The 19,995-nt window shown below is 39.9% G+C and overlaps 4 protein-coding genes across 5 annotated transcripts in view; 1 reads left to right on the top strand and 3 right to left on the bottom strand.

Moving 5' to 3' along the window:
• Positions 1 to 4,725, bottom strand: part of ppp1cab (protein phosphatase 1, catalytic subunit, alpha isozyme b) — an 8,504-nt gene extending 3,779 nt beyond the window's left edge. The window contains exons 1-4 of the mRNA XM_034861205.1: positions 4,301 to 4,725; positions 1,974 to 2,105; positions 1,157 to 1,387; positions 408 to 512 (exon numbers count right to left, since the gene is read on the bottom strand). Coding sequence (XP_034717096.1) covers positions 408 to 512; positions 1,157 to 1,387; positions 1,974 to 2,105; positions 4,301 to 4,355 — 523 coding nt within the window. The 5' untranslated portion in view covers positions 4,356 to 4,725. The remainder of the gene's footprint in view (positions 1 to 407; positions 513 to 1,156; positions 1,388 to 1,973; positions 2,106 to 4,300) is intronic.
• A 115-nt stretch (positions 4,726 to 4,840) lies between these two features.
• pelo (pelota mRNA surveillance and ribosome rescue factor) lies at positions 4,841 to 14,285 on the top strand. Its single transcript, XM_034861190.1, has 13 exons — positions 4,841 to 5,268; positions 5,727 to 5,819; positions 6,802 to 6,952; positions 7,088 to 7,178; positions 8,221 to 8,384; positions 8,943 to 9,003; positions 9,254 to 9,415; positions 9,496 to 9,542; positions 9,626 to 9,699; positions 9,818 to 9,889; positions 10,230 to 10,307; positions 10,415 to 10,446; positions 13,855 to 14,285. The coding sequence occupies exons 1-13, from the start codon at positions 5,228 to 5,230 to the stop codon at positions 13,947 to 13,949; spliced, it is 1,161 nt and encodes a 386-aa protein (XP_034717081.1). The 5' UTR covers positions 4,841 to 5,227; the 3' UTR covers positions 13,950 to 14,285.
• A 219-nt stretch (positions 14,286 to 14,504) lies between these two features.
• LOC117937335 (progestin and adipoQ receptor family member 4-like) lies at positions 14,505 to 17,659 on the bottom strand. 2 transcript variants are annotated; one of them, XM_034861228.1, is made up of 3 exons: positions 17,304 to 17,652; positions 16,121 to 16,339; positions 14,505 to 15,189 (listed from the first exon to the last, which is right to left on the bottom strand). In XM_034861228.1, exons 1-3 carry the CDS (start codon positions 17,467 to 17,469, stop codon positions 14,753 to 14,755), a joined length of 822 nt encoding a protein of 273 aa, XP_034717119.1. In that variant the 5' UTR covers positions 17,470 to 17,652; the 3' UTR covers positions 14,505 to 14,752. The 2 variants fall into 2 exon arrangements, with proteins under 2 accessions (XP_034717119.1, XP_034717120.1); XM_034861229.1 differs by lacking the exon at positions 16,121 to 16,339 and having other exon boundaries at positions 17,304 to 17,659.
• A 376-nt stretch (positions 17,660 to 18,035) lies between these two features.
• Positions 18,036 to 19,995, bottom strand: part of cmn (calymmin) — a 20,583-nt gene continuing 18,623 nt past the window's right edge. The window contains exons 49-57 of the mRNA XM_034860817.1: positions 19,888 to 19,953; positions 19,716 to 19,787; positions 19,564 to 19,632; positions 19,407 to 19,469; positions 19,242 to 19,304; positions 19,113 to 19,151; positions 18,739 to 19,026; positions 18,418 to 18,474; positions 18,036 to 18,333 (exon numbers count right to left, since the gene is read on the bottom strand). Of these exons, the coding sequence (XP_034716708.1) occupies positions 18,329 to 18,333; positions 18,418 to 18,474; positions 18,739 to 19,026; positions 19,113 to 19,151; positions 19,242 to 19,304; positions 19,407 to 19,469; positions 19,564 to 19,632; positions 19,716 to 19,787; positions 19,888 to 19,953 (722 nt within the window). The 3' untranslated portion in view covers positions 18,036 to 18,328. The remainder of the gene's footprint in view (positions 18,334 to 18,417; positions 18,475 to 18,738; positions 19,027 to 19,112; positions 19,152 to 19,241; positions 19,305 to 19,406; positions 19,470 to 19,563; positions 19,633 to 19,715; positions 19,788 to 19,887; positions 19,954 to 19,995) is intronic.

Raw genomic sequence — 19,995 nt, 5'->3', positions numbered from 1 at the left:
GAACGTTGTTTTTTTTAATGTGAAATAAACCCAGATTGAAATGCATACAGTAACCTCCACCTTGTGCTAACATGACATAATTCAATTCAATTTTATTTATATAGCGCTAAATCACAACAACATTTATCTCATTGCGGTTTTCATAAAAGAGCAGATCTAGACAGTACTCTGTGATGTTATTCCCAATATCAATATGTTTTCCCCTGAATCACATTTAAGAGGCATTCTGAGAGGCATTTTTGCCAATTGCCTCCTTAACACTGGCAAGGCTATACAACTATATTCAAATAAAAAATTAAGATCCAACAGCAGGCCATTGACCACTATGTTGACAGTAACAACAGTGCAGAGACGAGTTTGTGTGCGCGCTCTGGATAGAAAGCAAATTAATTGTTTGATGAGGATACCTCCATGGCAACAGAATATCTTCTCATCAACAATGGCTGCAACAGGCAAACAGTTGAAGCAGTCGGTGAAGGTCTTCCACAGCTTTATGTTGTACCGCCTCTTACCTGTGGAAGGAAACCACAATGTCCTGATCACAATCTAATCTAGAGGACAGTAAAAGCTAAACAGATGGACCTATTACATCACATTAGAAACAATGTTTTCCATAAACCTGACTCCGAATAGCAAAGAAAAGCATACGATTAATCACTGCCCATACCGCCTTGTCATGCTCCTTTAACCCAAAGCCCGGTGTACTCTGAGGTTATCTGTGCTGTTGCTTTTGTTATTACAAGTAAGTCAGACTCACTTTCAGTTTTTTTTAATCTACTCTTTACAATACTTTCACTCCCGCCACCCCTTTTAAATCTGTTCTAACATTCTACATGAACACGACGACTATTACCTAGACCGGTGGATTTCAAACTTGTTTTCATTAACATGTGTAGCTATATAAAAAGGCACAATACAGCACTGCACAATCAGTTTGTGGTTTAATAAACAATATTTTGACTTTAAAAAAAGAACTAACTTAAAAAAGCTACATTGCAAATATTAAGAATAAAAATTCTTACTATAGAGTATAATTATTTTAGGAATTATGCATGACTTACATTTACAACAAAAATCTTGCTTAACCCCATTTGAGAAACACTGACCTAGACTTTAAAAAAGCCTACAGGCTTTGTAGGAATGTCACATGACTTACACTCATCGTAGAAGCCATATATTCTGTTAATGGAAGCGCACTCATGGTTTCCTCTCAGCAGAAAGAAGTTTTCTGGGTATTTGATCTTGTATGCCAGCAACAGGCAGATTGTCTCCAGGGACTGCTTGCCTCTGTCTACATAGTCGCCCAGGAACAGGTAGTTGCTCTCTGGTGGAAAGCCCCCATATTCAAACAGCCTCAGCAGATCATAGTACTGCCCATGAACATCACCTGGAGAAAAGAGACGTATTAGAGTAGAAACAACAATGTTGGTCAAATGTGTTATTATCGTGCAGTGTGAATGTGCACAACAAAACCTACAACAACAATTGTCCCCCTTATAATTAAGATCCCTTCATTCCATGATTGGCTTTGCATTATTTTAAATACACAATCTGTTATTATGGTGTTGCCTGACCTGTTTTTAAGTTATGAGACAACAGCATTCGCAAGCTTGCATTTAGTGAGAGGATACTGGTGATTTGCACCACTCTGCAAACTTTAGTAGTTCTGAAATTTGAAGACTGTTCCTTTAAACTAGCACTCTTTATTAAGTGGCATCATCAGTATGACACAGGATGGCAATTTCAGAGAGACTTGAAGTGCAAAACAGCACTGTACAGGCAAGCCAGTTGTATTAGCTCATCCCTATAGTTCTGTAATCATGTTGCAAGCCATGCACTATGTAAACAGAATGTAAGCTTTCTCAATCTAGTCTCGCACTATAAGCTATAACAGCCATCTAAGAGTGTTTGTAAATTATATGTGACCACACTTGAGAATTTTCCGGACTCTAAAGAGCACAACTAAGCCTCACCACAAATCTTGAGGGGCGCCTCAAGTTCGAGCAAGATCGGCTGGCTGAGGAAGATCTCCCGGGATTTGAGGCAGAGACCACGGATTTCATTCTCTGTCAGCTGAACATTCTTGCCAGGTCTGGACCCTTTCACTGTGACAGAGAAATGCAATGAGTACATAACAGTACACTGTAAACAAAACAAAAAGCAAACAAAACACCATTAACACAGCAGTTTGTTAATTATGCTCTGTTGTTATTCAAAAATAGAGCGCACCATTTTGATTTAAATTCAGTGTAAAGTGACATTGTATTCCTAAAAAGGGAAAACACATCCCAAAATAGAATTCACATTTTTAAACAAAATAAGGCAGACTGCCATGGACAGTTGGCACAATTTGACATGTATGGTGAATTAGTTTGGCTCATTTCCATTTTCACTAGTCCGGGGGTACGAGCCTAAACCGGTTCGATTTTATGCTAACAAGTTGAACCGGCAGTTATCACTGTCACTTCCTGGCAAATTAAAAGCTTTGATGTAGTGAACTGGTATTGCCATGTTTATGTAACGTTAGCTAATAGCTTGCTTCATTTACTTGGGGCTATGGTTAAGCTTCAGTATAGGAAAACTTTGCTTTCTGTTGAATTAATGGTAACGTTAGCTTAGCTCACTAAACTTTCCAATAACTTGCCGAACACTAGAAATTAGCAACATGACGATGTGTTTACAAATGAACTAACAAAGACGCTAGTGTCTGACCGCAATTTACTGCCAAGCGGCGCTGTGAAGGAGATTACATTTCAGAAGCAATGGGAGTATGGGTGAGAGAGGGAATGGCGCACACCATTTGCTTAACGTTACTAGAACGTTTGTGTTTTTTGAGCGACAAGATGACATATGACAGTTAGTCTCAAAGAAATCTAAAATGGCATAGCCATGGGGGAATTTTTTTGGATTTGAAGCCGATGAAAGAAGTGAGCTGAAAAAGAAAAGAAAAAGTGTAAAACACCTAACCAAAGAGTTATTATTATAATCAAAGCTACTATAAGTCGTTGTTTTAACTTAGAAACGCATTAATGCCACCATGTGGTATAGAGTTACTACATTCTTATTATGGGTTCTTTCACCTGTCTCACCTGAGAGGGGCTGTGGTGAAATTCCGTATACTGGTCAGGTTTTTGGCATGGTATCAAACGGGATTTAAAATGTTTACACCGGCTCAAGTCTAGTGTGCACGCTGTGGTATAATCTTTGACTCTTTACTTTGTCATCCGAGCAATCATGATTGTATAAAAGATGTATGATTTATAGGTTGAAATGTGGAAGAAAAGTCAGGTGATACAGTAGATTGCAGGTTTTTACAATGGACATTTAAACAAGAAGTACTCATCAAGAAAAAGTCAAAATTTTAAACTTATGACGCTCAGTTTTTTTGTAGATGTAAGAGTTATTCAGAATTATAGTATGGCCAAAAATTCAGCAAAAGAGCAGTTTCATAAATGAATTTTGGGGGTAACCCATAATTAGTAAAACATTGGAACGAGTTTCTGATACCACTCAGGGTGCTATTGCGTGAATATGGGGCATTTTCTAAATTACATCTTTACAAGCCTTCCCAACAAATATAAATCGTTTGGATGTTAAAAAAGTCAAGTGCAATATCTTTTTAGCAATGTTTCTATTCTATATGTATGTTCTTTACTTTTGCAGTCCGTTGCTCAGTTGTTTATTCCCTTCACAAATGGTTATTGTTAGCATATGACACACCAAGGGACATTTCATGCAAGTGAAAACTTACAATTAGCAATCAATTTCATTTGGAATCTGAAAATACACCAAGCCCACTATGGACGTATTCAAAATGCCACCTGATGATAACGTTATGCAGTAATACATGTAAAATAGGTACCAATTTTCCAGCTGACAGGCTAATTAGCTATATATCAACCTTTCTGTTTGGCTAGCAAAAAAGGTAAATTTCGTTCAATGATTATTTAAACAGGAATAGTGTATGTATGGTTATGTAGGTTATGGATGACGAATTTATGAAAGATGCACATCGCTCCAGGTAACTAGCTAGCTAATGTATGAATACTTTCTCGGGGAGAGTAAAACAAACAAAACGTGTGCTAAGTGTTTAGCTAATGCGTTCTAGCGGAAACAACAAACCGTTAATTTGCTGCGAGAATTATGCTATTGACCAAATATACCTGGCGTTCATTCACTAGTCTGTGTTTTGTTAGAGATGAAATCAGGCTAACATAGCCTAGCTGGCTATCGTTGTCTAGCCTCTGTTAGCTAAAATGGCTACCTCTGTGAATAAACATCGAGTTAAATACTGTCTTACCTTCCAGCAGACGTTGTATAATAGAGTCGATGTTCAACTTATCGGCTTCGGCCATGCTATTCCTCTATTCTGTTCGGTTTCTAATCACTCCGACGAATGCAAGACTTAGTTACTTGTTAACTAGCTACCGAGTTACCGTTAGCACAACTAGTAGCGTTAATCGGCTATCGTTAGCCCGCTTGCTAGCTAACCTTGGGGCAGATTTTGCAACCTCAAAATGTGAGGCTTGGTGTTGAATTGTTAAAAACGTGATGGCTGTCATGTACTTTAGGAATCCGCCTTAATCAACTATTTCCCATTAGATATCAGAATTAACTTTCAGCATTCGTAATTTCTCGTGACAACGATATTTCTGGCGTAGCTACTAGCACCATGCCATCGACAAAAAAACTAGACGAGCGTTAGCTTAAAGAGAGGTTGAACGGAAACGGTCCGAACGTTCCCGCGGTCCCATTGGTCAGATTTGCCAGTAGGCGAGGTTTTGAGGAGCTGTTATTCTCCCGGATTGGCTGTTTTCAACGTCGGTCAGCATTTACTTATCTCAAACCACAATGTAAAAAGAACAATCTTTCTCGGATACATCTCATGTTTTGTTGGCCTTAAATTGAAGATTTTGTCAAACAATGCGAGATTAACCGTGTTTGTCCACATTTACGGACATATTCGTGTTTGTATCGCTCTGTATTTGATGCGAAATGAAGCGACACCCACGGAAGTGACCAAAATGGGAAGAATTGACGACGTATTTTGGCATGACGCAATGTCCTAGCGCCTGGCTACGCGCTCTGAGTAGTTCATTCTGAAGTTAAGAGATTGCTTAGCTAGTTTGTTTGCTAATTTACTGTAAGATAAGCATGACTCTAACTCGGATACACGGTAGCCTATCAATTTTACGCTAATAATACTGTGGTTTATTATCCTACAACCATGAAGTTGCTCCAAAAAGACATTGAAAAAGATAATGCCGGGTGAGTGACGTGCTAATGTTAGCAAGCTAACTATCATGCTATGCAGCTGATGGTACTAGTGTCAACTTAGGTGTGTTAAATGTATATTTGATTTACATTCACCTCACGAGCGTGGGGAGTTTTGGATCAGTTAGTACGGAAATAGTCCCATTTGTTGTTAATATGTAATAACACGCACTCAGTACGCGGACTCTAACCATATGAGCATAGGTTGTATAGCTCTGGATATAGCTTTCGTTTAAATGACGTACACAAAGTGAGTAAACAAAACGAACTCCAATTGTGTTATATTTTTGTACACTATATAATTACAAAAGCAGCATGGATGCTTCTGCATCATTACACCATTTGTGCGATGATACCAAATAATGGCTAGACATCTTAAAAGTAAAGTATATCCACTAACATGAATGACATCAACTCAAAGCCTGGCTTATTGCTTGTTTGCACTTCTTTAGTCAGGTGACTCTGATGCCAGAGGAGGCGGAGGATATGTGGCACACCTACAACCTACTTCAAGTGGGGGACAGCCTGAGAGCCTCCACTATCAGGTAACTATTCACTTATATCAACTAAAAGGTGACGATTAAAGCACACCCAACTTACTGACAGTTTTCCAGCCACATGGGGGAGGTTGTTTGCTTTGTAATCTTGTATATACCTGCAGAATTAACAATGCACCATCTTTCTTGACCAGTTTAATTTGTCAGTGCTTCATTCTTCCATTAGCTGATAAGGAGTAAAATCTCCTACTCTGTCATTGTATGCATTTATGTTAATCAATATACTTTATTGTCCCATTTAGGGACATTTTTCTTGGACTCAAATGCCGCACACATGTAGTATAGTATATAGGGAAAATACTCAAGGGTTAGCGACCATCCACCTTCAAAACAACCACTGATGAGATGTGATACACCCAACACAAAGCAGCCAGCCATGCAGGTTGACTTAGAGAGTTGCAACAGAAAGCTTTATAAACACAGACTTCTGTTTTTGTAAGAATTCTGCTGTTTCAAGACATTTTTAGCTTTTTGTCAGCCATACAAATACTTCAAATCTACTTCAGCCACATATGTTGATCACCATCGGAATCACAATAGTATCACATATGTTTTGCAATTTGTGCAATTTCTGTCAAAATGACATTAAGGAAAGTCGGTGCCAATTTTAATCCAATAAACAACATATTTATATACTATTTTTTCAATGTCTTGTACGATGTACCCAATAGCAACAGATACATATTGTATAAAAAACTTGAACTTCAGCATTCTTGATTTGTAGCTCAACTTTATGCCTTTTAACGAAACAAATGCAAGTAAGTAGATAAAATGTTTCCAATACCCCAGTGAAGGTCAGTGTCCAGTTTAGCTTTACTAAAGCTTTGTTTATTAAATTCAATCTGTGTTTGTAAACGAATGTTAGCTTTCCAATTTCTTCTCTCTCTCTCTCTCTCTCTCTGTGTATCACTGAGTATTTTGGTCTCAAATACACACACAGAAGTAAAGTCCCTTTTCTCGGTTCCCACAGGAAGGTGCAGACAGAGTCACCTACTGGAAGTGTGGGCAGCTCCAGAGTTCGCACTACTCTGACCTTAAGTGTGACGACTATCGACTTTGACTCCCAGGCCTGCCAGCTGAGAGTTAAGGGCACTAACCTAGAGGAGAACCAGTATGTCAAGGTCTGAAATTTTTAAGCAACCTGGCATCATACTATTCATTTGTTATTTGTTTAATTTAAACTCCTGCTTGAAATAAATAGTGTTTGTGATTCTGTTCTCTTCTTCACTGTTTATGTTCTCTTCTTCCCTGATCAGATGGGGGCCTACCACACTATTGAGCTTGAGCTCAACAGGAAGTTCACTCTGGCTAAAAAGAGCTGGGACAGCATTGTGCTGGATAGAATCGGTAAGCAGGTGTTACTGTTTACATTTGGCTGAGATTACAATTAGTTTTTTTCCAGTCAGAATAATCACAGCAAAAATATTGCTTTGTCTGATTCTTGTGTTTGGCTCATTTAAGCCCACACTTCTGACTTGCACAGCAACCAGGACTTGTAAAGAGTAAAAACATAGACTTGCATGTATCTTGTTTACGAGACAGAATGTCACAGGCATTAACAAATGCACACTCAGTGGTCATAATATGAGCATCTGTTTTCTATAAAAATGCATGTTGAAGTAATGTCTTGTATTTAATTCAGATTTGTTTACACTTCTAACTGCCAACACTTCTCTTGAAAGTGGGTTAACATTTCAGCCATCCTTAGTGCAGTTATTTGCAGTTATTACTCCAGTGTAAATAACATTTTTCTCTAGTGTCACAAATGAACCAATCCACAGAAACAAACACTCTACAGTTCAAACAAAGTATTCCATATTTGAAAGAGTTTTCTTGTTTTGATGACTAGGTTACTTTCTACAGGGACTGTTCAGGACTATACGCTTGGTTTTAATACTGTTATTAACCACTTTAATCTTGGACAATTTAAGCATCCTGCCGCATAGATTTAAATTTTTCTTTGCCCACGTCTGTCAAACAAGTAATTGTGAACCAAGCTAATATGGTTAAAACAACACCGTAAGTCCAAATGTCAAATATATATATAATATAATGACAGTACCTGACATATATACGCATATATTACAGAAAATGCACAATCCTCTTGTTTAATTTATTTACATTGCCAACCAAGAGAGAGTGTTGCCATTGGAACAGAATAGGGAGAAACAGGAGGGAAGACTTACAGATGGGGTTTATGTATTTGAAGGACTGGAGGTCCACTGAGTCAGTGCTGCTGTAATCTTTGCCACAATAACTTCTAAGTAAAAAGTGTTTTTGAAATCCTAAGTAATAACTCAACTACAGTTACCAGTGTAACAGTACAACATTTGTTGATAACATAACAAAGTACTACCTCACATTCATTGTTGCCTTGTCTACAATTTAGAGCAGGCATGTGATGCAACCCAGAAGGCAGATGTGGCAGCTGTGGTGATGCAGGAGGGTCTGGCCAACCTGGTGCTGGTGACCCCCGCTATGACTCTTCTCCGTGCAAAAGTGGAGGTCACCATTCCTCGCAAGAGAAGGGGGAGCTGCACTCAGCACGAAAAGGTAGGTCAGGTTTCTGTAACTGCACAGTTGTACTAAACTTAGACAAAGGATTTTATGACGGTGATGTAAAGATAAATGAATAAATGGATGAATGGATGGATGGATGGATGGTGGGAAGATTGATGGGAGGATAAAGTCAGCAAGAGTAGGTAGTGTGTTAGCTCGACCACCTCTAATTATGAGACAATCCTCTCCTTTTGCATCACATGTTCTATTCAGACCGTTGTCATCCTCAAGAAGTATTCATTAAAAAAAGGCTGACAGATGTACACAATTAGATATATTTAACACATTTAAATGTATTGTCTCATCTAAAGTCAGCAAAATAGGGTACAGTAAAATCTACAAAACAATCACATTTTTCATAATTTTTATTTTTTTGTAATTAACATGTGAAACTAAGGCTTACTGTTATTTCTAATTCTATTTTATCATCTCAAATAGAATCCGCATTTAGACGACCATGCCATTTTTTTCTTAACACAGTCCCTCAGCATTGGGACTTTGTGTATTTGTCACAGAAGGCTGATGTCAAACTCCTTGTCTCTCTGTTTGCAGGCTCTGGAGAGGTTCTATGAGGCTGTGATGCAGGCAATTCTTCGCCATATCAATTTTGATGGTAGTGCTGCCGTGTAGACATTGACACACTTACACTTACTGTATCTTCCTGTTTTGTGTCACACACTTCTCCCTTTTTAATTTGTTTTCCCTACCATGTGTTGCTTTGCGGTAAGCCTCTCATCTACTGCGCTGCATGTCATGTTTTGGGGATTTTTGTGGTTTGTATTGGTTGCCCTATAATCTTTGCTTGTTTCTGTCAAACATTATCAACATTTTGATTTTGATTTCTCTTCATTGCCTGCTACTAGTGGTGAAGTGCATACTGGTTGCCAGTCCAGGGTTTGTGAAGGACCAGTTCATCACCTACCTTTTTAAAGAGGCGGTGCGACAGGACAACAAGATCCTGCTGGAGAATCGGCCCAAATTCATGCTGGTCCACTCATCATCAGGTCATAAGTACTCACTCAAAGGTACGAGCTGGTGCGCCCTGATAATTAAACAATCAAATCTCATCAAAAAGTGAAAACTTAGTAAAATGCTTGTTTTGCAGAAATCCTTTCTGACCCCACTGTGACAAGTAGGCTTTCTGATACCAAGGTGACTATGCATTCTGTGATTTGTCAGCTTGCTTGATAATCTGATTAACAAAAAAGTGACTGGGATGTATGTTTAACTTTCAGGCAGCCGGAGAAGTAAAAGCCCTGGAAGATTTCTACAAGATGCTCCAGCATGAGCCTGACAGAGCCTTCTATGGGTGAGTGATGATGGACTTGAACAGTCAACAGGAAGTCTTCCCAATCGACCCACAGAGTCCTAATTCATTCACACTGATAATCAACAACTTTTATATCTTTCTATCTCTGCTTTCACAGACTAGCTCATGTGGAGAAAGCTGCTGACGCCCTCGCCATCGACACTTTGTTGATAAGCGACAAGCTGTTCAGGTAAATGCTGAGTCATTCTTTAGGTTATCTATTTTAAACACACAGAGCAGGTTAGTTGCTGCCAAAATAAATCTTTAGCTATTAACAGTTTTCTTCTGGATTGTCTAATTTCTGTCCATCCAAAATCAAATGTACTGTATGTCTCAAACATGTATGCCATCAGAATAATGTAAAGATACAAAAGTCACATCAAATTTCATGCCTTTAATTTTCAGCTATGCTAATATACCTTCAGCTACTCCTGTAACTCTATTGGTTTCAAACAGGGATGTAAACACAGTCCGGTAAATCTGTTCTGTGTAACAGTGCATGCTTCATGTGTGTCCATTTGTATGTCCAGACATCAGGATGTCACCACGAGGAATCGTTACGTTCGGTTGGTGGACAGCGTGCGAGACAATGGCGGAGGCAATGTCAGGTAACAATGACCTTTTAAAAGACGGACTATGTTAACATTCTTTAAGAATTCCCAATATATCCTTGGTCGAGCAACCAGCTGATCATTTTTTTCAATTTTTCATGCAGGATATTCTCAAGCCTTCATGTGTCTGGTGAACGTAAGTTAAAACCCCTTTTTTTTGTTTTGTTCATTATACACAAATGCAGTACCTGTGCAACGAGATTGAAGCAACCCCTTTACAGTGTCTATACGGGATATAAAAACATAAAATATAAGTAGTGCAGAAGAAGAAGAAAGAAAAAAAAAGGGGGGGGGGGGGAACAGGGTGCTCCTGAGAGCAACTGTATACATTTATAAAATAGTAAGAAAGGGTTTGTGAACACATTATGCAAATAATATAGTTATTGGTGTATCAAAAGTCTTGAGTATTAAATATTGCACAGTAATGAAATTAAATGATTAAATATTAAATATATAAATATTTCACTGTAATGAAATTGCACAGAGTTCCGTGTTTTTAAAGTATTATAAATAAGTATCAGACAGTAGGTGGGAAGAAGAAAGTCCGGGGGCCGGGGGTAGGCTGTAAAGTGAAGTCAGTGCACGAGTGAGTTCAGGGTGGTTATGGGTTTTGGGAAGAAACTGTTCTTGAGTCTGTTAGTCCTTGTTCTGAAACACCTGTAGCGCCTTCCTGAGGGCAACAGGACAAACGGATCAAAGCCAGGATGGTCGCTGTCCTTGATGATGTGTTCTGCTCTGCTGAGGCAGCAGGAGGTTTAGATACCCATCAGGGGGGGAAAGGTGAGCCTATGATCTTTTGTGCTGACGTTACAACTCTCTGCAGCCTCTCTCTGTCTGCCACGGTGCAGCTGCCGTACCGTGCTGTGATCCAGTACGTAAGCAGGCTCTTGATGGACGAGCGGCAAAAGGTCAGCAGCAGGTTGGAGTCCATGTTGTGCTTCCTGAGAACCCTCAGGAAGTGTAGTTGTTGTTGGGCCTTCTTGAAGACCGGGGTGATGTTGTCCGTCCAGGAGATGTCAGCAGAAATAAGGATGCAGAGAAACCGGAAAGTGTGGTTGTAGAGACAGTACAGGAGGGGGCTCAGCACACAACCCTGTGGGGAGCCGGTGCTCAGCGTGCGAGTGAAGGAAATGTGGGGGCCCAGTCTTACCGTCTGGGGCCGATTGGTAAGAAAGTCCTTTATCCAGGCACATGTGAGAGGGGGGAGGTCGAGATTTACCAGTTTGGTGATGAGAATGTACGGGATGGTTGTATTGAAAGCTGAGCTGTAATCCACAAAGAGCATGCGGTCACATGTAGTTTTGCTGCTGCTCCTGGTGGCTCAGCGCAGAGCGATAGCATCCTCTGTGGATCTGTTTGCACGGTATGCAAACTGATAGGAGTCCAGGTCTGGGGGGAGGTAGTCCTTGATATGTAGTAGAACCAGACTCTCAGGTCCGTCTGACCTGATTACAGCGTTGCGGGCTCTAAGGAGTGTACGGACATGGCTGGTCATCCAGGGTTTCTGGTTAGGGAAGACCCAAATGATTTTGTCCACAGTCACATTTCCAATACAGAACTTGATGTAGTCCAGTGCTGTCCCTGTGAATGTTTCCAGCTCCTGGTGTATAAATAAGTCCCAGTCTGTCTGGCTGAAGCAGTCCTGTAGTTTGGAGAGTGCATTTTCAAGCCCGGTTGTAACAGTCTTTATGGTGGGCCTTGCACTGTGTCTGAGTGGTGTGTAGGCTGGAGGGAGCAGGAGAGAGGGATGTTCTGACTGGCCAAGATGGGGGAGGGGTATGGCTCTGAATGCATGCTTAATGTTGGAGTAAACATGAGTGTTCTGTCCTCTAGTAGAACACTTGACATGTCTACAGTATTCAGGTTGGCCTTATTAAAGTTTCCTGCAATTACATGGACATCGTCAGGGTAGTTCCGCTGCTGTTTGTTGATGGTGTTCAACAGGAGAGAGAGTGCTGTGTTTACATTGGCATGGGGCGGTATATACACAGCCGTGATGATAACTACCGTTAGCGCTCTTGATAAAAACAAGGCTGGCGTATATATAAATAAAACATATGACTACATTATTTATTTGTCCAAAACATTCTTCAAGCATATTCAACTTATTAAATAAAGGTACTTCGTTGAGAATGTTTACATTTAGTGTTCCTCACTAAAAGGCAATGTGGGTATCCTGCTTGTTGCGGTCTTCTTCTTCTTTACCGATTGTGTTGACGATATTCTTCTTAGCACATCACTGCCACCAACTGTTGTTTAGTGGAATGTATTGAATTCATGTAAATGCATACAGTAAATGTATGTGCATGATACAAAGTAGTACGTAGTCTGTACGCAGCAAACTGCAAGTGGTCTACAACATTGTGAAGATTAATACTAGCGTGCTGGTGTGGCTGTTTAGGGTTCAACCCATCTTTTGGAATTTCAAACCAAGCCAGTCTTCATGGGTATATCCCTGGTCATGACAAATCATCTTGGTCAACCCGGGAACAATGCATAACAGTCAGAAATGGGCAGGGCTGTGGCCGGGTTGGTTCGTTGGTTAGAGCAGAGGTCAAGGGTTCGAGTCCAACCTGGGACAATTTCCTCCATGTCTTCCCGTTCTCTCTCCTCTTTCTCACCTAGCTGTCCTGTCAAAAAATTAAAGGCGGAAAAGCCTCAAAAAAATAATCTTAAAAAAAATGGGCAGGTGTCATATTCAGTGAACAGCTAACATCACATACTCCAGTCTGTATACCAGCAGAACTAATGTTTTGTAGCTATTAATCTGTCATTGTACAGTAGGGAGGGATAAATAAAGCTTACTTCATGAAAGCACAAATAAATAACCATCAAATACTTCTCAGATGAATTTATGCAGTGTTGTGCAATTTGTTCTCAGCTCTGCATATTTATTCCAGCAGCTGGAAAAGGAAGTAGGTTACTCCATTATTGATTTTTGAGATAGATGACATTTTAAGATGAGGGGAAACATTTCTCTTTGTTTGATTTTATTATAAGTAAAGTTGGGCTTTCCTGTCAGCTTTCCTTTCAGCCTCATTTAAAAAAAAAAAAAGACAGATTGAAAGAGTGGATTAAGGGCTGTCCACACCAAGAATGATAACTATAAATATACAGTATTAAATATTGTTCTTACTTAAGCGGAGGGCTGAATCCACACTACAACCTTAACGACCGCAACAGCGAACAATATTGTTGGGATCAAATTTAGAGTGATTTGAAAAACGATAGAAACAATGAGAGCCAATCAAAATCCATCTGAATTTACAACATGACACGGCGGAGAAAGGTACTTTGGAGAGATTTTTTCCACACAGGTGGGTAAGAGGCATAACGTAATTTTCTCCTCCGTGGGGCTACAATCCTTTAGCTCTGTGTATTTTTAAACAGTACTTTTGAAAGTATTTCTCTTGGCACTGAGAGTGTATCTTGTGTTTTGGAAGTTATTATTATACTGTTTGCGCTTTTTGCACTTCTGTACTTGAAAATAAAATCAGCCGGTTGTGTCAGGTTCTGGCTGATTTACCATTGACTGTCTCCTCAGAATTGACCCAGCTGTGTGGAGTGGCTGCCATCTTGCGGTTTCCCATTGCCGACCTATCCGAGCCAGAGGACGACAGCAGCTCAGACGATGACTAATTTTGACAGAATTTGGGAGAAAAGAAGACTAAGGTTATGCAGTGTTGCCAATAACCCAAGAATGCATTGACTCAGTGTGTTATAAAACAAAGCTGCTGTGTTATACTCAATGTATTCCACTCTTGTCACATCCACACTTCTTTCAAGTCTAATCTACACAGCTGTTTCCGTAAAGAGGCCATCATTTCAAATAATTTGATACCATTTTTGATGCTTTTGGTTTGAAGGTAACAGTGTGTTTAAAAGGTGCAGGTTAAGAATGCCAATGAAGAAGAATGTAACATTTGCTGCCAAGTCCAAATGAAAATTGTTTAAATTTTGACCAACATAGTAATAAAAACCGGTGTATATACAATATATCAACCACTTGTTATTTCACTTTGTTACATAGACCTTTGCATCATGCAAGAATAAAAACACAATTGGAAACATAATGTAAAAATATAGGATTTATTAAATACAATAATTACATTTCCCAAACTATTTTGGTTATGGGTAATATGATCCAAAAGTACTGCATTTTAACAAAAAAATCAAGTATTCTCAGGATTTTCAATTTGATATTTGAGATCAACAGTTACAACACTGTAAATTCCTCTTAGTCTGCTCTTGCAAAAAGCCAAATTGCAAACTTGAAGATTTTCATTAGCGAATTTAGTATTAGTTGTTTGAAGATTTTCAGCAACTACTACTAAAGAGTAATTTTGAAACAAATGCCTCTCATTTTACTGCCTTATTGAAGCTTAAATCTCATTTCTATTATGGAGCCTTAAGGGCATGAGTTTGTGTACTTTATACACTTCTCATCCCTCAGTAGGACACTGGTAGGTCCTAATCCAGGCTAAATCCTCCAGGGTGCCCCAATGCAGGTAGATAATTGAGCAAATCACCATGACATGCATTATCTGGTGGCTATTGCCCCAGTTGTCAAACAGGCCCGGAAGGAAGCGCTCAGGGATCTGGATGATGTTGACCAGTCCGCCTACTACAGCCAGAGTGTCCATGATGACAAATAGGCGCAGGGAGTTTGGGCTGCCCACCCCGCTGCCCAACACCCGGAACAGGAAGAGACCAAAGCGGAACAGACCCTGCCAGATGAAAGCTTGCAGGCGCAGGACGTTAGTACGGGCCGTGGTGGCACAGTAGATGCTGTAGGCTGACAGGAGGATGTAGACCAGCAAGGCGGTCTGTCGTGTAGCTGGGTAGCAAAGAAGGGTGATGTGGATGATAGGAAGTGCACCTGGTGACAAGAGATTTGATTTCAAACTTGAGGGCTAAAATATTCATATGCCTTAAGTTTTCACCTTGTAAAATCTCAACAGTAACACTGTCTGGTAATTACAAGGCTACAGCCAGTTAGCGTAGCTTAGCATAAAGAGTGAACACAACTAACCTGGCTTTGTCCATAAGAAAAGAGCTAAATTTCTTGGCCAAAAGCAGTCACTTTGGGCCTTTGGTTGCTTCAAAATGTTGGTGACTAGACGTCAGGAAGTCCCAGCTCCCAGCCAAGAAATACTTACAATTTGTTGTTTTCATACTTTTCTTTTTGTACGTATTAAACAAACAAGATATAAATTGAGCTTTAGAGGTGCTAGTAGGTAGATTTTGTTGCCTTTGAACAGAGCTAGGATAGCGGTTTCCCTCTGTTCCCATCTTTATGCTAAGCTAAGCAAGTCATTTTCTAACTCTAGATTCACATAGAACAGACTGATACCAGAGGGTGTTAATGTTCTCGCTAGAAAGCAAATAAGCATATTTTACAACATGTCCAGCTATTGCTTTAAGATAGATTTTCAACAGAAAATCATTTTAATGGTCAGCATTTGAGACAAGAAAGATTTATTATTTTATGAAGACATGAGACTTAACGGAGTGTAAGTCCCTTCTTGACCTTGGAAACCGTATTCTCTTAATATAGGGGCTAGTAATTATCTTTTTTTCTGGAGCTTTCAATTTTTTTGATATCTCACATTCTTTATCAGACAACTGATCTATACACTGATGAAGACTATCAGATGTGGTCCAGAAAAAGCTATGAGTGGATTAAGTAGAGTTAAGATTAAGTTGTCAGACTTGAGCAGCTCTGATCAGTGATGATTATGAATTCAGATGTTGCACTATTTGCAGAAATCTAAGGATTCAGATGGAAGAAAGCCGACTCAATGACCTACCCAGAGTGTTAACTAGGCAAACCCCGAACATGTCCAAGGAGAGCAGGGTGTCGTATACATGTTCTCCTCCCTCATGGTTCATGAACACATGGTAGACCACCGAGCCCACTGTAGGGCAGAGACAGGCCACGTAGTGGACAACACAGATCCAGACACTGTCCACCTCCATCCAGGGGATACTTAAAGGCAGCACCACCAAGAAAAGGAAAAAAGGGATGCCTGAGGTGACCAGAATAGTAGGAGTTGAAAGAGGAAAGAAGAAATATGATATAAAGAAAAACATTTGAAACCCACATAGGTGGGAGTCCTTTAGAAAGCCCTCTAATTATAATTGATCACTCTTTAGAATTGTCATAAGTTTGTAAGGCAGACAATCAAGTAGGTTAACATGTTTTTATAGTGAGTAGGTGTAATTAAACACCTTATGCAGAGCAATATGAGGAATTTAATACTCCGATAGTAGTTCCTCTGTTTGTGTCTTTACCAGGAACAATGTGAAGGATATGGCTGTTGGCCACACACAACGCTCTAAAGCTCATGCCCTTCACTTCCCCTTAGTAAGAGTGTTAGTCTTAACACACTTATGGGATCGGCAAGGAGAAAATGGAGCATACGAAAATGCCTTCAGAAGTTCAAGGTTGGGCTGGTTTTAGCCCTGCACTGTTACATGTAGAATATTGCTCGTCTTTGCACAATTTAAATCAGCTTTGAATTTTGAAGTTTTACATAAAAAGCACACATTTTAAAAATGTTAAAAAACTGTAATTCTGCAATATATGCAAATGTCTGCATGGTCTTGTGGTATTGCCCTTTATGTAGGTTACACACACACACAGTGTCAGCCAACCCCACACTGTTTAACCGTTAACAGTAGGACAATTCCAGGACAGAGAGCCCCAGGACAGATTACAGCTAATGCCACATATCCTCATTACGCTTCCTCGTCAAGTATGCTTGTAACTGGCCATAAGTGAGAGTAGTGGACATCTGTCACCTGTTTCAGTCACCTGTGCATCCCCCGTATGAGTTAAATGGTGAGAAACATTTGCTTTGTGTTTTACTGCAATGGTATTTAAATATAATTCAAATTCAGATAAAACCCTTTGACATTTTATATATTTATTTCGGATTGACACTTGCAGTTTAAGGCAGGGGCAATGCACAGTTCTTTATCAGGACTTACCATGGGTGTAAATGTTTCCGAGCTCATTGTGCATATAGAAGAGGCTCCTGAGGCAATCTTGAGCCGTGGACACTGGCCGGTAACCCGTCAGGACATACTTGTTGAACTGAAGGTATTGAGGGGTCTTTGCAAAGTCCAACAGCCGCGGCCCTTTGTAAAGCACCATCACGACTTCCTGCAGCTAATGCCCTCACATTTAGTTTACAGTCCAGGGTCCTCACCATTTACATCCTAAACGAGGCCACACTCAGGACTCAGAGACACAGTGATGACCGTGACAAGCCGGAAATTCTTCTCCTTGAAATCCATCATTGGACAGGTGTAATTCCAAGCAAGCAACCTGTTGAGCTGGCCAAGTGGCATGCTCTTAAAACGGCCAATCAGCGAAAAGCTCTTATCCCTAAGCCGGGGTGATCCTCACAAAAAGCCATGTGCACTATGTCAGCAGCTCCTTGTCAAAGCTCATTACCGACTCTCTCAACTTCATGGTCAACTTAGGTATATTTTGTATTTCCCTTATTACAGACTGCACACATGTTCCTATTTCCTGTGCTTATTTACAATTGTGTTGTGTTCAGGATTATCTGGGGATTATAACACTTTAAGAGGTGGTTGTTTTTTTACCCTAATAGCACAGATAATTCCTTAGCATTTACATTTAACAATATTAATAGGTTTTGCTTTAGCATACTAAATGTACAGAAACATGTACACATGAATAATCCACTGTTAAGTATTCAGGAATGGTTTTATTCAATCAAATTCTGTACAATAATAAACAGATATCTGCCACAAGTAGTAAAAAACCTTCTCCCATGCAAAATAAATTAGAAGGTAATGCAGGGTGCACAAAAATATACATGAACAGAAAACCTAACAACTTAAAATGTTTAAATGCTGTTTTATCTCTACAAACAAACAAGAAAATACCAGGACTAGTCGACAAACAGAAAATAAAAATATACAATTAAGAAACATTCCAAAAATAACATACGCCAAAAAAGATATTGTCGTCGTCTGCAGGGTTAACCTGTGTGGAGAAAGATGAGTGGGACGGTTGTGCAGCAGTCAGCAAACAGAAAATGAGAAACTTTTAGTTTGATTCTGTTCTTACCTTGGTAGCCACTATTCCCAAAGAAGCCATTCAAATCATATTTGTTGTTCTTTGCTCCTGAAGACAAAGGCAAAGAAAAGTTTTTAAAACACTTTTATGTAATATCACGTATACTGGCGATTACATTTTATTCCAGAGTTTGAGATGGTGAAATTAAAGGAACTGTTTGACATTTATTTCTGAGATTTATTGAGAAGATTGATACCACTTTTATACCAGCCTGTTAAATAAGAAGCTTATAGGGCATAAAGAATAGTAATGAGAAAACCGCCATCCTGGCGTGTGAAACCACTTGTCAAGTCGGACCGCTCCAGGACTTGCCTTGTGGGTGAAAATGCAGTTTGAGATGCTGCTGAATGTGAATCTGACGTGGCAGCTGCTCGTGATGAAGCAACTCATCAGGTTGCTCTGGCAACTCAGCCACGCCCTGCATTTCTGTAGCAGGTGCGGAGTCAAGGGCGAGGCCAGCAGTGCCTGCTGGGTCGGGCAGGTCCTCAGCACCCGTTCCAGGCACCACATCAGGTGTGAAGGCCTCCACAGGCAGATAGGATGGGACGGTGGGGTAGGCCAGGCTAGGGCTGGGAGTAGGAGCTACAGGAAATGCAACAACTAGAGAGGGAGAGAAAACTAAGATTTCAACGTTGTCATTTTTGCCGTTGCATTGTTTATGCAATTAATTCATTTCCTAGTTTTACCTTGTGGCTGCACTTGTCCGTTTATATAGCCCACATTGTCTGAAAGTGACAAACAGTTAAACATTACTTGAATGCAGTTGAGCCACAAGACACCACCATGCATAACTACACAATTCAGTATATACTTACCGTATCTATCAATCATCCCTTCTCCTTCAACTGCAATTGCTGGTGTCGGTACCACTCCCTTCACTAAGAGGTCAGGAGAAAATAAACAGAAAAGATAAGAGATTGGGGTCGGCAGTATATCTGTGCTGCAAATCTCTCAAAAAGAAACCTCTTTCCATGACGCACCATTAGATGTTCCAGCTGAATCTGGCTCAAGAGGCAGGGGCTCATATGGTAAACCAGCTGCATCTGTTCAAGGCACACAAAAAAAGATATGAATGTACAACTTATTCATACATTTTGAACCCAACTGCTCAGGTCAAAAGCAATAATGACAAAATACCATATTCTCCAACAGATCTGCCTTCAGATGCCGATTCAACGGGCTGCGACTGGTACGGTCCGTGGTTATCTGTTGAGAGATTGATGTGAAATCATTTAGTAAACATGTTTAAAATGAGTGATATGAAAAGAACACAAAAGAATGAAGAGTACCATATTTCCCATAAGATTGTGCTTCACTCCCAAAACCAAGAGCTTGTGGTGCATAGGGTACTTCACCGCCACCTTAGCAGTTTTTCAACCACATTGAGACAACAAGTTAAACCAAAGAAATATACAAACAAGCAACAAGTAGAAGGTAGCTTTCATATTTGCTGAATCTCACCATATGTGCCTGTTAATATTCCACTCTGTCCAAGAGGTTCAGGCTGATATGGTGACCCAGCCAGACCTGGAAGAAAATATGAATAAATGAATGAAATCTTATTTTGAA

The sequence above is a fragment of the Etheostoma cragini genome, chromosome 21 (genome assembly GCF_013103735.1).
Source record: "Etheostoma cragini isolate CJK2018 chromosome 21, CSU_Ecrag_1.0, whole genome shotgun sequence".
NCBI classification, from domain to species: domain Eukaryota; kingdom Metazoa; phylum Chordata; class Actinopteri; order Perciformes; family Percidae; genus Etheostoma; species Etheostoma cragini.
Note: the sequence above shows the minus strand (reverse complement) of the source record. Positions and strands in the feature narration are given on the sequence as shown.

Excerpts from the sequence above, each read along its gene's own strand:
- pelo (XM_034861190.1), top strand. The coding sequence starts at position 5,228 with ATGAAGTTGCTCCAAAAAGACATTGAAAAAGATAATGCCGG. Across the intron at positions 9,004-9,253 it reads TCGCCATATCAATTTTGATG|TGGTGAAGTGCATACTGGTT; the intron begins GTAGTGCTGCCG and ends GCCTGCTACTAG. Across the intron at positions 9,416-9,495 it reads TCATAAGTACTCACTCAAAG|AAATCCTTTCTGACCCCACT; the intron begins GTACGAGCTGGT and ends CTTGTTTTGCAG.
- LOC117937335 (XM_034861228.1), bottom strand. The coding sequence starts at position 17,469 with ATGGTGCTTTACAAAGGGCCGCGGCTGTTGGACTTTGCAAAGACCCCT. Across the intron at positions 16,340-17,303 it reads CGGAAACATTTACACCCATG|GCATCCCTTTTTTCCTTTTC; the intron begins GTAAGTCCTGAT and ends TGGTCACCTCAG. Across the intron at positions 15,190-16,120 it reads TTGCCTAGTTAACACTCTGG|GTGCACTTCCTATCATCCAC; the intron begins GTAGGTCATTGA and ends TCTTGTCACCAG.